The 14,220-nt window shown below is 34.2% G+C and overlaps 2 protein-coding genes across 6 annotated transcripts in view; both read left to right on the top strand.

Moving 5' to 3' along the window:
• Positions 1-851, top strand: part of LOC6637885 (broad-complex core protein isoforms 1/2/3/4/5) — a 50,307-nt gene extending 49,456 nt beyond the window's left edge. For both annotated transcript variants that reach the window (XM_023175115.2, XM_023175112.2), the window contains one exon: positions 48-851. In XM_023175115.2, the coding sequence (XP_023030883.1) occupies positions 48-344 (297 nt within the window). In that variant the 3' untranslated portion in view covers positions 345-851. The remainder of the gene's footprint in view (positions 1-47) is intronic.
• Positions 852-6,592: 5,741 nt separating this feature from the next.
• On the top strand, positions 6,593-13,313 carry LOC6637999 (mannosylglucosyl-3-phosphoglycerate phosphatase). 4 transcript variants are annotated; one of them, XM_002060982.4, is made up of 9 exons: positions 6,593-6,784; positions 10,198-10,429; positions 10,671-11,277; positions 11,336-11,422; positions 11,487-12,050; positions 12,118-12,632; positions 12,694-12,939; positions 13,009-13,104; positions 13,172-13,313. In XM_002060982.4, the coding sequence occupies exons 2-9, from the start codon at positions 10,208-10,210 to the stop codon at positions 13,241-13,243; spliced, it is 2,409 nt and encodes an 802-aa protein (XP_002061018.4). In that variant the 5' UTR covers positions 6,593-6,784; positions 10,198-10,207; the 3' UTR covers positions 13,244-13,313. The 4 variants fall into 4 exon arrangements, with proteins under 4 accessions (XP_002061018.4, XP_046866348.1, XP_023037665.2 ...); XM_047010392.1 differs by having other exon boundaries at positions 10,195-10,429; XM_023181893.2 differs by lacking the exon at positions 6,593-6,784 and adding an exon at positions 10,082-10,097.
• The last annotated feature ends 907 nt before the right edge of the window (positions 13,314-14,220 follow it).

The following is a 14,220-nucleotide window of genomic DNA, read 5'->3' as shown; positions in this document are numbered from 1 at the left end:
CTAAAACAAAAACCCTTAACGTTTTTTTCTTTATTTACACCCCAAAGTTGCATATGTTGCAGCAACAGTTTCCATACAGTCCGTCACCGCATCCACCAACGCCACAGCATCATAGTACACCGCAACAGCATCACAGCAGCTCCCAGCAAGGACCGCCAACGCCACAGCATATGCAGCAGCAGCAGCAACAGCATGTGGTCCATATGCAGTCGCCACATCAGGGTCATATGGCAACGGGTCATATGCAACAGGATGTGGTTACCTCAAGTAGCCAAGTGGTGCACGGCCAGCCGCAGCAGCTTCAACAGATCTATCAGCATCATGGTACGCCGGAGCGTAGTTGAGAATCACTGCATGCTGCTTCATTAATGGGCAGCAGCGGCAGCGGAGGAGTAGGAGGTGGTGGAGTAGGAGGAGGAGGAGGAGGAGGAGGTGGGCCTGGTGTATTAACGGGTATCAGCACTACACCCTTTGCTAGCATATCAGCATTGGTTAGCGGTGGATCAGGAGCACCATCACCTCATCATCCACCACCACCGTCAACATCAGCTTCAACTGGCACTAGCAAACGAAAGAAAGCAGCTAAACAAAAGCGTTGAGTGGAACCGGAATATCTAAAACCGGAACTACTACTAGTAGACAACGTTGAGGACGATGACGACGACGATGACGCAGCCATTGCCGCCGTGGCCAAGCCGGCGGACATCAAGTTTAGATTCAATTCAAAGCATTGGAAGCGTAAACTTAAACAATTCCATACGCGGTTGTCCGTAGGCAGGCAGTGGGCCAAACCCAAACCCAACTAGATAACAGAAACATTAAATTACACAAGTTTGGAATGTGTATAAAAAGAAAAAAAAAAAAAAAAACAATGTAAATAGATATATAAATATATATTTATATATTATATACAAGAAAATATTATGCTTTACCTACCAATTAGACGAACATAGTTATACATATACATAAATATATACAAAATAAAAGTAAACAAAAAGTCCTCGGTTCTAGCTATGTAAGCTGAAGAATGTAAGAAAAGATAGAAGATAAAAGATAGAGAAAGAGACACGTATGAAACTTTTGCCTAGGCTCGAAAGATGTAACTTGGATTTAGACTAGGTTGTTGTCTGTGTCTGTCTTTGTGTGTGTGTGTGTGTGTTTTGCTGTTAATATATATATATAAATTTTGACCCTTAACCAAGCTAAAATACCACAAAATCTAAATAAGAGACATGTTTAGCAGAATTTTTAGACTGAAGAAAGCCCCTTCCAAAAATATAAAAGAAAAAACTTTTCAAAAACTTTCTCACACACACACACACACACACACAGACACGCATTACGCAATAATTCACACACACACATACGTTTATATAGTAGATATAAATGCTTTATAATTTTTTGAATGGAGAATACCTTAAAAGAAAATAGTGTAAAAAAAACCAAATGTTTTATGAATTAACTAATTAAACCTCCTTTTTCATTTAGAATTTGATTTGAAAACCAACAACCCATATTCCGCCCTACATAAACACCACCCACCCATCCCTCACCCTTGAAACTCCCATGAAGTTTATTATGTATATTTTGAAACGAAAATGCAAGGAATGAACACAAGAAATGGATATGTATTTTTGATAACAAAAACAAAGAAACAACCGAAAAAGAAACCGCAAATGTTAAACACTAAACAAACATTTAAACTAATTAAGATATAAGTGAACTTCGAACTCTGTATAGTAGCAAAAAAAAAAAAACAAAAAAATACAGATACAAAAATTAAAATCAACATTTTTCCCGTATACAGAAATTTATGAAATATTTCTATTTTTCTGATAACAACTTTAGGTTGTTGAATTTTCAAGCAAATCAAAAGTAAAACAACAAATAAAAACAAAAAATATCTCAGATTAATCTAGAAAAATACCAAGAAAAAAAAAGAAATTGTAAAAATTATTCTAAATCAACTTTTTTAAAAACAAAACAAAACTCAAAGAAAATAATTAGCTTCCACTAGCATATGTATTTATTATATATATATATATATATATCAATGTATATATAAACACAGGTGCGCAAAAATTTGATTGACATATATTCTGAAGTTACTTCAACGTTTTTTTGGTTTCATGGTCAGATAAACAAAAAAAAAAAAAAAAAAAAAAAAGAAAAAAAGAGTAAAACTGTATATAGAAATTGCTAGTTTTTAGTTTTTATGAAATGGAAGAAAAAAAATCAAATGTTTTCGCACTTAATTTATTTTTTAGTGTTATATATATATATATATTTATGTATGTATATATACACCGACATCGTAGAACTGAATGCAATATGCTTACCTTAAATCAGGGTTTGGCGTTTGCTTGAACCCTGCCTTATACTCTATTTAATCTTATTTCCTATTATCGTTTAGTTTCCCGTATTCCCGTTCTCTTCTTTTTCTTCTAACTTAAATTAAAAACTATAAATAAACAAAACAAAACAAAAACAAAAAACGAATAAAAACAACAAACTGTATATCATTGTAAAGAGAAAATCCAATACAAAACAAAAATATATCATAATAACTTTGTTAAAATTGTCCGAAGAGCAATTAAAAAAAAAAAGAGAAAACAGAAAGAAAAGAATAGATCAACCAAGAAATAAGTTGGAAAGACGTATGAAATATACACACTGAAGAACATTTATTAAAACAAAATATGAAAAAAAAAATTACGAATTAAGCTAAATTAAAATTATAAGAGTAAACTTTAACCACACAACAGCAACAACAAAAAACAACCATATTGTAGCACATTTTCGGATTATCAAGTAAAGAAAATTACTGTATCTATTACAAAAAAAAAACCCCCCTTAAAAAAATACAATCTATGTATGTATAACAACAGGCCCAAAAGAAAAAAACAAAAACAAAACACAATGGCAAACACATTTAATGTAATATTGGTATAACGTAATTTTTAAAAAGTGAGGTACTATGAAAATAAAAAATTATTAAATAAAATAGAAAATACAATCAAAAAGAATTATTGTTTCTCTTGTATCGTTTTGTGCTTAAGGAATATAAATATATTTAAAAAGTCTGCAGAAGGAAGAATATTTTCGTAATCGATTTCGACTATTTTAATTCCGAACCGTTTTAGACTTGAATCGCATTTTTGTTTTGTGGAAATCAATAGAATCAATCAGTTTTCAATATTTTTTTCCCCCTTTAGTCTTTATTTAAGATCCATTGAGATTATGCTTTAACATAAGGGAGAAATAATACATATATGTAATAATACAATAAACCATTAATAAATTTGATCAGACATAAACATTTGGAAGACATTTAGTACGGATTAATTAAGACAATGAGAGTATTTTTAATATGAAATTTTTATTTTTTGTACATAGATGGAGTTTCTGGAGATTATTAAAAATTAATTTTTATCTTTCCTTCTGAAAATGCCATTTGAACTCAAATAAATTTCCCAATTTCGGAGAAATTTTGAGAGCCTTGCTTATAATGTATATATTCTATATATTTTTCAAAACCAACATACTTTCTTACACCATAAGTATTAAGTATCATTAAAAAGTATGACTATTGAAGAATTCATCTAATGTGAAGAATAAGCAATTTATTTTGATCTAAGACAAAAACAGGAAGTTTTATTAAATATGTACATAGAAAGATTAGATGCCACAGCATAATGTTGACTGGGTGAGATAATGTGAGACTGCTCCAGTGTCTGGTAACACTTTTTGGGGGAGCCGGTCATCAAATACTGGTTCAAAGTGGTTGTTTCTTTATAATGAAGGGAACCAAATAGGGGGTGTCAAAAACCGTTTTTTTCTGTTTGCCGTTTTTTGTTTTGTCTCTTTTTTGTTATTGTTGCTTTTGTTTTCAAGGTAAGCGGTTGTGCGCGCGGATATTTTTGCAAAGTCGTTTATTTCGAAAATTTAGCATCGTTTTTTGCTGAGTTTCTGGCCCGTGATTAAAGCTCACCCGCCCACCCAAAACAGAAAAAAAATTTGCAAACGAGAAAAACAGTTAAAATTCTGCGCGTTACTTTTTACTTTGGTTTTGAAAGAAATTGGTAACCAAAATGTGAACAAAACAAAACTGTAATAGTTTTGACGAAAATTACAACTGTAAACAAAAACTCTAAACCTTGAAGAAATGACATCAATATTAGAAAATTTCGATCCAAGTGTAGGGCACAATAAGTGAATCTAATAAATTCAATTGATATAATTGCGAATTAGAGCAAAAAGCGGATATTCCACTTGGGGTTTGCTAACTAAGTATATTAAATTTTTCTGTGCCATTCATAATATAAATTTGGTAGTTGTTGTTGTTCTTGTTGCGGGTTAGCGGCAGGTTCTTTGAATAATTCATACCCCAATGCCTAGCAGCAGAAATTTATGAAATATATATTAGGTCACTAGGGTAAAGAAGGCTCGGACGTTAACTGCATTAAGCAGTTTATTTTTATATGGCTAAAGGCAGCTGCAAGTTCAAGTGTACAAAAAGCGAGGGGAGCACAAAAAAAAAACGTCGTAACTTCGCAGCCTAACATTACGCACGATACATACACACACACACATACATCAGAGAGACACAACACACACACCGCACACCTACTCATGGTGGGGGTGGGGGGTCAAAAGAATAAAGCTAAAAGCTAACGCCTTTTGCGTTCAACACGTTTTTACCAATTACCTTAAAAATATAAAAAAATACAACTACAACCACAACAACAACAACAACATTTTGCTGTAACAATAATCAAGCAGACAACGTGCTGCGGTATTTTGGGAGAAGAGAGAAAAAGCTTTTGGAGCAGAATGTGGAAAGCTTATCTCCTTGGTACAGCTGATAGTAATTTCTATACATACATATATATTCGAAGGAGTCCTGGTGTTCAGCTGACTTCTACATACAACAACAACAACAACTGCGCAGAGACAACAAGTGAGCCGAATCTTGATATTTCTTCTCTTCTGTCTGACCTTCAAGTTATGCTAAATGGAACCAAAAATAAAAAAAAAAGTGCGAGAATTTATTTATAAACATTTCAATATATTTGAAAAATCAAAAATTATTTCTTAACAATGATTTGCCAGCTACATTTATTTCATAAACAGTTAAACCAGCCTATAATGAACTTTATTGCAATTTTTGAAATTGTTATAAATTCATTTTCATCTCATTATTAATTTCTACAAATTGACTATTTTTTTATGATGAATAAATTCCTATATAAACAATACAGAAAGCTAAACTAACAAAAACATATTTGGGGAATTTTCAAAAGGTCATATATAACTACAGAATAAATAAATAAAAACTTCTACCATAATTAACTTTGGCAACAATTGTCTTGGAATAAAGTAAATATTTCCTAGCAAAGTAAAATTTCTTGTGGACAAGTTATTGTTAATTAAGGTTCTTTAAGTCGGAATAAAAAAAAAGGAAGACTTTTTTAAACGATTAAAAATCATTCCCAAATCCTAATCATTTATAACGTGTCATCAAATTTAATCATTGCCCAAGTCTGAACAGATTTTTAATACAAAAATACAAATTTATAAGGTGTAGTAAAAATGTATTTAAATTGATAAATATATCACATTTTTTAATTTAACTGGCAAAATATAAAATCAAAAAATTGATTTATTTAGTATATGGGCATTTTCGCGGAAAGGTCAAAATCAGGTCTCAAATAAAAAGCACCCCAGGTATTGCTGATTATTATTAGGTTGACTATTAAAATGTATATCTTTGCTTTAAAATATTTACCATCTCTTACCATAGATCCAAGTAGTCCTTTAAATTTTGAATTGATATACCAATTTAAAGACTATAAATGCATACCGAACAGAAGTAAAGAAAATCTCGCATGAGTAAAGAGTTTGCAATTATTCCCAATTATGTAAAAAATATTTCATCTTCAAAATTCTCACAGTTTCCGATTAGTAGCAATAATATGTAAAGCCAAGTCCATCTTAAGTTGGGCTAAGGACCGCTCTTGTGTAGTTCCGTGAAGATAATATCCGGAGGATCTTAAGTTGTTTCCCATTGAAATCCGCAAAAATGACTATATTTAAAATGATCATTAGTGAAATATAAACCATTTTGTTACTTAGTTTTCTGCCATTTGTATGCCTTATTCCTAGTCTTTTTGATCACCTTATTCCTGTTACTTTTAATGAATAACTGTAGTAGGCGATTATTGCAGAGTTCAAAAAGAATTAGAGTTCTAAGCGTTCTAGCATTGAATATAGAAGAATATTGAGACAAATATCTTAAAAATTGGTCCATATTTGATGCACTTTTGGTGACTTTTCGTCCTCATGAAGTCGTTGAATATAATAAAAGGCTTTTAATAGAAAGAAAAGAATGTATATAGACACATAATCAAAACTAAAATAATAACAAATAATTAGAAAAAACAAAAAAAATTTCTTTATCATAATATTTTTTGTCCTGTTCTTTTGATTCTGGGAAAGTTTAAACGTATTTAACAAATTAATTATTTAACTAAAAACACATTTTACAAATGTTGTCATAAAGTTTTGTTTTATTTTTAATAATTGCAGTCCTAATTGAAGCCACTAAACGATAAATAAGCCCCCCTGACGCCAACGCACTTTTGCGCTGCTAAAAATAGTTACTAGGGCAACACAGCTAATTCAACAAGGAGTAGGAGGAGGAGGAGGAGGATACCCAACCACTACGAGGAGGCACAGGACGTTAAGGAGTGCGGTTGTATCCATTTTTGGAGCCTGCCTGGAAGTGAGTATATGCAATTAGATGGAAATTGTGGAAAGTGAAAAGGAAGATGGGGGCGGGGACGGATGAGGTCCCCGGTTATGAAATTAATAATTAGGTTACCAACCTATTTTGTGGCCGCTGGGGGAAATTTTAAATTTTACCTTGAGTATTTGCTTAAAAAAATTGGTATGAAACTTTGCTTTTCCATTTGAATTTTCATTTCCGTTTTACCTTTTTATTTCGCAAGGCAATCAACTAGCACTAATGAACTTTTGTTGCTCTCTTATGCATATAGTATACCCACATGTATATATATACATATATGTATATCTTTGCCTACGTAACCCTCAAAATGATTTGCTGTTCACTTCATGTTCAAGTTCGACCTCAAATGTTTAAGCCTTCTATAAAATTGACCCTTGAACCTTTTGACTAAACATCTCAAAGGTGTCTGGCCATATGTGTGTGTGTGTGTTCACTATCCTGAATGAATATTCAAGGATAATACTTACAAATTGCATACAATTGTTTGCCACTCTGAACTTTCGTGGCTGTCGGAAGTGCTGACTAGATCCCTCAAGATTCTTTGCTTATAAATGCCAACAAGGCAAAATTCAAAGTAATAAAGAGTTGCCCAAGTAAACAATCAAACAATGTTAGTTTAAGTTTCAATATGTTAGACTTTTGATAAATAAACACAAGTATTTTGTAAATTTTTGGTCATAACAAAGTTTTTGATGTTAATTTCATTATCAGCTTGAAATTTTTTTGTTTTAGTTTAAAGATTTTTCTATATTTTCATTTCTCAAAGGGCTTAACTTAGGAGTCCATAGTTTAAATTGAAAATTTCCTTGAAAAATCCATGAAATGGGTCTATTTGTATCCTGGCAACGACTTTGAATGATATATGTGTATGTGTGTGTCTGTGTGTGTGTATGTTCATGTGAAAATAGCGAAATGTGGTTATAGCCTTTGCGGTTTTTGCATTTTGTCAGATTAGCTTGTGTGTCTGTGGCATTTTCATTTTCATTCTCATTTTCATTTTGCCGTCAAGTGTAATGCAATTTGCAATTGTGCATATATATGTATGTAGGTAAATACAGATTCAAAATCTGTAGTCAGTATGGCAAAATCTCATTATCTTTAAGTAGATGAATTAAATTTAGTTATAAATAACATAAAGTAGGTGAAACAGATTTCTGTAGTCCTTACAAAAGCAATAAATTTTAAATTTGCACCAGCTGTGTCCTGTTCCTGTGCTTCGCAAATCGAATTCTTTATTTTTTCCCCTTTTTATTTCTGCATTTCCTGTGCCCATTCATTTCCTGGCTTGGCTTATTCGTTGTCGTTGTCGTCGTCGTCGTCATCGTCATCGTCATCGTCGTTGTCGTCAGGCCAACTTGTTAATGCTGTTCAGATTGACAACCTGTACTAAAAAAAGAATATGCATTTTGACGCAATGATAAAAAGGAAGTGAAATTTTTGCTCTTTAACTCTAACTGAAGAATAAGGCAAAAATTTCTTCTAATAGGACTTATCTTATTTGAAATATATAATTTAAATCAAAACGGACTATTTTTTTAATGTTTATTTTGGATTGAAGATATGCAATAAGTTGAACATTTTTTACTCAAATGAAATTAAGTTGATTGTAAAGAATAAAAGTTAAGAAACTTGAGTTGATTTCCAAAATTCTAAAGATTCATTTAATGATTAATTTCCAAAATTCTAAAGACTCATTTAATAATTAATTATATGAATAAAGTAGGAAACACTTGAAAATCGTCTTACAATTAGCAAGAAAGTTTGTTTGGACTTAGAGTATTAATATTGAATTATATTAATAACTATATTATAACGTTATAACTTCCTTTACTCCCCACTTTTAATTATCCGTTAATTTTGAACATATCTAAACCATTTAAATGCCTTAAGGACGACTTAAAGAATTTTAGAGGCGCCTTGATAACGCATTAAGAATACCCATAAGGAACTAGGAACGCCTTAAGGACGCCTTTACCAAGTTTATATACGCTTTTGGGTCGCCTTAAGGACGTCTTAAGAAAAACTTAAAGGCTCCCCTGGCAAGTCTTAAGAATGCCTTTAGAGACCTTTTGAAAGCCTAAGCGCCTTGACACGTTTAGGGACGCCTTGATGAAGCCTTAGAGAAGCTTAAAAACCCTCTAGAACTCCTTTATGATGCCTTCAGAACGCCTTAGGATGGTATTAGGAGGCCTTTAAGTTTAGAAACGCTTTAGGGATGCCCTAAAAACGTCTTAAGAAACGGCCTTTAGAAAGCCTTAAGACACATTTTGGACTTCTTTAGGAACTCCTAAAGCATGCATTAAGCACATCTTAAGAAAACTTAAAAAACTCCTGAAGAAGCGTTAAAACAGCCTTAAGGAAGCGTTAAGGATGCGCTTAAGGTGCCTTCAAGGAAGGGAGGGAGGCCTTAAGGAAACCCTTACTATGCCCTGAGAGGTTCAGATCTAGTTAATTTCAGCTCCTTGTTCATACAATTTTTTATTATGTTTGCATTGGGCCAAAATTATTCATAATTTGTGTCGCCTTGATAGTCAGATTTTAAAAGAATATATAGATCCGTCACTGATTATACAGAGAACAACTGAATTTGACACTGACCTTCTCTGGGCCTTGGCCAACATTGCGTATACGTTCCGCATTGAGAGCATAGCACTGATATAAAGAGACACAGAGACAGATAGAGAGAGAGAGAGACAGAGAGAAAATCTGTTGTTGGCTTTCAATATCAATGTCAATCCGAGTGGTTTAATGGGGCATATCGGGCACACATTTTCAATTGCCATTCATTTCATTCAGCTTTTGTAGGTCATCGATTCAGTCGATCATTGTTTTGTTTTCTTTCTTCCTGCTTTGTCTCTGGTCTCTGTTATGCTTGTTGACACACTCTTGGCAAATATTGCATAAAAATTCAGCTTGTTTGTGTACAATTATTTATTGCACTTGTGTATTTTATTTATTTGCCCCTTTCTCCCGCTCTCACTCTGTCTGTCTCTCTTTACGTTTCACTCTCTGTTTTCATTTCGTTTTCATTTGTTCCAATCTTATCTCTATATGTATGTGCATATATACGATTTAATTCATTATATTTTATTATTTTACTTTCTTGCTGCATTTGCATTTTGTTGACTAAAGTGAAAACATTTATTACGACAAATTTTCTTTTCCCTAATTACGAAAGTTCTGTGTTTTTTTTCCTTTCCTTGCTCTCGTTTTGTAATAATTTTTAATTTTATTATTATTTGTGGTTAAAAATGCGTTTACGTTCTGTAAAATTGTTGAGAAAAGTTTTGTAAGTTTTTTAATTAAGAAGAATCATAAGAAAAACAAAGTGAAAAAATTGTTGGCCAAAAATATTTTGTGTGTTGTTGTCACTTTCACCTTCCAAGCAGCGTCTGTAGAATGAGCAATGCCACAAGCGATGGTGGGGGAGGAGGCGATAGAGGCTTAACCACTAGCTCACCAACGGCAACAGCACTGGCAGGATCAACAGGATTGGGAACACCAGCAGCAACAGCAGCAGCGACAACCGGATCCGGGTCAAATCGTCGCCTAAGCAGCTCAACACGCTCATCTGGAGGAGCTAATGGAGCCATGGGCAATGTAGTTGGATGGCTGAAGCAGGTTTCTGTTTGACATTGAATGTTATCGATGTGGTGCTGCACCAAAAACCCCAACCTACCACCCAAAAAACCCCCTTTTTCTACCCCCCTTCTAAACTAAACCCTTTTCTTACACAGTCAACAGTTTTATCTCTTTTCGCTTGCTTTGATGTTTAAGTTGCCTTTTCGAAATCCTTCCAAAGTGTTGTTTACGTACATAGCTCGAGACATTTTGTATATGTATATATACTTTTGATTTTTAGGCCTCCATTGAAGTGCGCGACGCCGGGACTCGCACATTGTCTATGCTCCAGAGCAGTAATCCGAATTTTCGATCATTGGATTTATCGACCCTGGCCACGCCGTCCACCGCCGCTGGAGGTATTACAGCAGCAGCAGAGGGAGTTACCTCTGCTATACCATCAACATCAACGCCACCTTCATTGAGTGGTTCCTCAATACTCGCCGATCAAGAGGAAGATCCCTATGATAGCAAATCATTGACACCCCAAGACGCTCGCGATCTATTGACACGACCGACACGCGCTTACGCCTCGGTTAGTCAACCACAAAGTCCGCGACATCGCGGTGGATCACGAGGCAGTAGTGTTTCCGGCTTTTTACCCGGCTTAAACGGTCGCTCCACTTCGATATCCTCTCAGTTGGAGAAAACTAAGAAATTGCTCAAAATGACAGAGGGCGAGGATAAACCATTAACGATTCTACACTACAACGATGTCTATAACATTGAGTCCATGGCCGAGACAGAGCCAATTGGTGGAGCAGCTCGTTTTGCCACCGCCATCAAAAGCTATGGCCATCTGAATCCTTTAGTGCTCTTCAGTGGGGATGCCTTTTCTCCCAGCATGTGTAAGTCGTATTAGCGTTCATTTGATTAAATTAATGAAAAATCAATATCTTCCCACAGTGAGTACTTTTACCCAAGGTGAACAAATGATTCCCGTCCTAAATACAGTGGGTACCCATTGCGCTGTCTTTGGCAATCATGATTTTGGTAAGAGAATATCTAGAGCTAACAAAAATTGAATGAAATCTTTTAATATTTTTATTTTTTAAAGATCACGGTCTCGATGTACTGGTGGAATTGATAAAGAAGACAACTTTTCCCTGGCTTATGTCCAATGTGGTGGACAATGAAACCGGTCGTCCCCTTGGTGGTGGCAAAATCTCTCATTTCATTTTGCATCAGCAAATCTCAATTGGTCTTATTGGTCTCGTTGAGAGGGAATGGCTGGAAACATTGCCAACCATAGATCCCAATGAGGTTACCTATATCGATTATGTAGAGGCGGGCAATCGTCTGGCCCGGGAACTAAGAAACGAAGGCTGTGATCTGATCATTGCCTTAACCCACATGCGTACACCCAACGATATTAATTTAGCTGAGAAATGTAATGGTATTGACATCATCCTCGGTGGACATGATCATGTGAGGGAAGTCACCGAGATTAATGGTAAAATGATTGTTAAATCTGGTACAGATTTTCAACAATTTTCGGTTATAACAATGGAAAGAGATAAAACCAATCGAGAGCATTTTAATACGGATGTCAAGTGTGTGGATGTTACGGCCAAAATACCCGAGGATAAGGATCTTAAAATGGAGCTGGATAAATATGCCAGTAAGAGAGAGAGAGAGAGAGTGCATTTCAAATCAAAGTAATTTTCATAATATTTTTCTACTTGCAGAATTCATCGAAAGTAAACTATCCGATGTTATGGGTGTATTTAGTGTGGAACTAGATGGTCGATTCTCCAAGGTTCGCACTCAGGAGACAAATTTGGGCAATTGGGTTTGTGATGTGGTCCTAGCAGCTGTCGGAGCTGATGTGGTCATACTAAATGGTGGCACTTTTCGTTCGGATCGCGTGCATCCAGTTGGTGCTTTTACCATGGGTGATCTTGTCAATGTGATACCCATGCGGGATCCATTGATACTACTGGAAGTAAGTGGACAAGTTCTTTGGCAGGCTTTGGAGAATGGCGTGTCATCGTATCCCAAATTGGAGGGTCGTTTCCCACAAGTAGCTGGCATTAGCTTTGCCTTTGATCCCGAGGCCAAGCCAGGCAAACGTATTGATCCGCAACTCATTCAAGTGGGTGACGAATATCTGAAACTGGAACAAACATACAAATTGTGCGTCAAGAGTTATCTTTATATGGGTTGCGATGGCTACACAATGTTTAAAGATGCCCGAGTTTTGGTAAGCTCTCTGCAAAAATCTCTTTCTATTTTCTTTTTATAACCTTTGTTTCTATCCTTAGATGGATGATGATGCCTGTCCGGAGTTGGGTATAACACTACAGAATCACTTCAAGGCAATCAATTCCCGTAAATGTGGCCAAAATACTAAGCATCGTCAATCGTTGGTCACTTTATCCAGGCGACACAGTTTAGTTCAGTGTCTGGATAATCTAGACTTGGATGGTCCCTCGCCCATACGTAAGCTCAGTATGGGTGGCGGTCATCATAATAAGTCCTTAGATCTAACACACGGCAACTCGCAAAAGGTAAAAATAAGATCAAAAGGAAAACTCAGTAGGGTAAACAATAAACAACCGCTTTCAACTAATTTTCAGATGCTACGGCGAGCTTCCCTAGATGATTTGGAACAATCCACCTGCGATTTGGCACCACAACTGGAACATCGCATTATTATGATACAAAATGAAGAGGTAAAGACTTGTTATCAATTTATTGTTTAGAAAGATTAATACGATATATATAAAAATTCTTTTTTAGCACCATCGACAACTTCTGTTTAAAAAGGAAACTCACATAATGAACTCCACCATTAACGAAGAGGACGAGTAAAGAGCTTCCAGTTATAGCTTTTCTGTTTTTTTTTTTTGTTTAGTTAAGCCAATATTTTGCATTTACATTTATTGATATTTTTTTTTCATTTTCTTTTTTGTTTTTTTTTTCGTTTTTCTAGTTACAAGTTTAGACAACTTGATGAAGATTGTAGTAGATCAACATCTTCCGTTACGGAAAGACATATTTAGTAGTTACGCATAATGTTAGTTAGATACATATATATATATATTTATTGCGCTAATGCTGTTGTTATTAATAGTTTAATTTCTGTTGGGTCTAAGTTAACGTAAACTTGATATTGTATTATATACACATATACATACATATATATGTGTAAGCTGTCAGTGACGGATGGATAATATAGTAGATATATATAACTAGTATCTCATTCAAATATCTTGAAATTTCATAAAAGATCCGCCACTGTATGCCATATACATACATACATATAGACATATATAAGCAAAGAGTACTATAAGTTTTTAAACAAACACTACAATCCATTTAAAGGTTGTTTATATAATGCATCGTTTTGATTTTGCAAATGAAAAGTGTGAAATATTTGGAAAAGAAAGCAATATTTTTATGAATGTGTAAGAAGCAGCATATGTATATGTATGAGTGTGCGTGTGTGTGTATATTTTTAAAAGGAAGTTTCCTTGAAAAGCATAAACTGTAACAGACCAGGCATATATATATATATACTTGATAACGAATATAGAAAATTGTTCAACTGAATGTCCAAAAAGAAAAAGATAAGCTTACAACTGACGACAGCAAATACAAAGTTAACCAAAATGTACAATATACATACATACAAAGAAAATCAGCAGTCACTTAACAAGATATATACATATATATATATAGAGTAAATGTGTGTTAGGATATATATATATAAATGTTGCACCTGAAATAGTAGTTTTTAATTTTTAGATATTTCCATTTCTTTAAAGCTCTCTCTCTCAATTTCTCAC

The sequence above is a fragment of the Drosophila willistoni genome, assembly GCF_018902025.1.
Source record: "Drosophila willistoni isolate 14030-0811.24 chromosome 2L unlocalized genomic scaffold, UCI_dwil_1.1 Seg72.1, whole genome shotgun sequence".
NCBI lineage: Eukaryota > Metazoa > Arthropoda > Insecta > Diptera > Drosophilidae > Drosophila > Drosophila willistoni.
Note: the sequence above shows the minus strand (reverse complement) of the source record. Positions and strands in the feature narration are given on the sequence as shown.

Coding starts and splice junctions, on each gene's coding strand:
- LOC6637999 (XM_002060982.4), top strand. CDS start 10,208: ATGAGCAATGCCACAAGCGATGGTGGGGGAGGAGGCGATAGAGGCTTA. Junction 11,423..11,486: donor CTTTGGCAATCATGATTTTG/GTAAGAGAATAT, acceptor TATTTTTTAAAG/ATCACGGTCTCGATGTACTG. Junction 13,105..13,171: donor TTATGATACAAAATGAAGAG/GTAAAGACTTGT, acceptor ATTCTTTTTTAG/CACCATCGACAACTTCTGTT.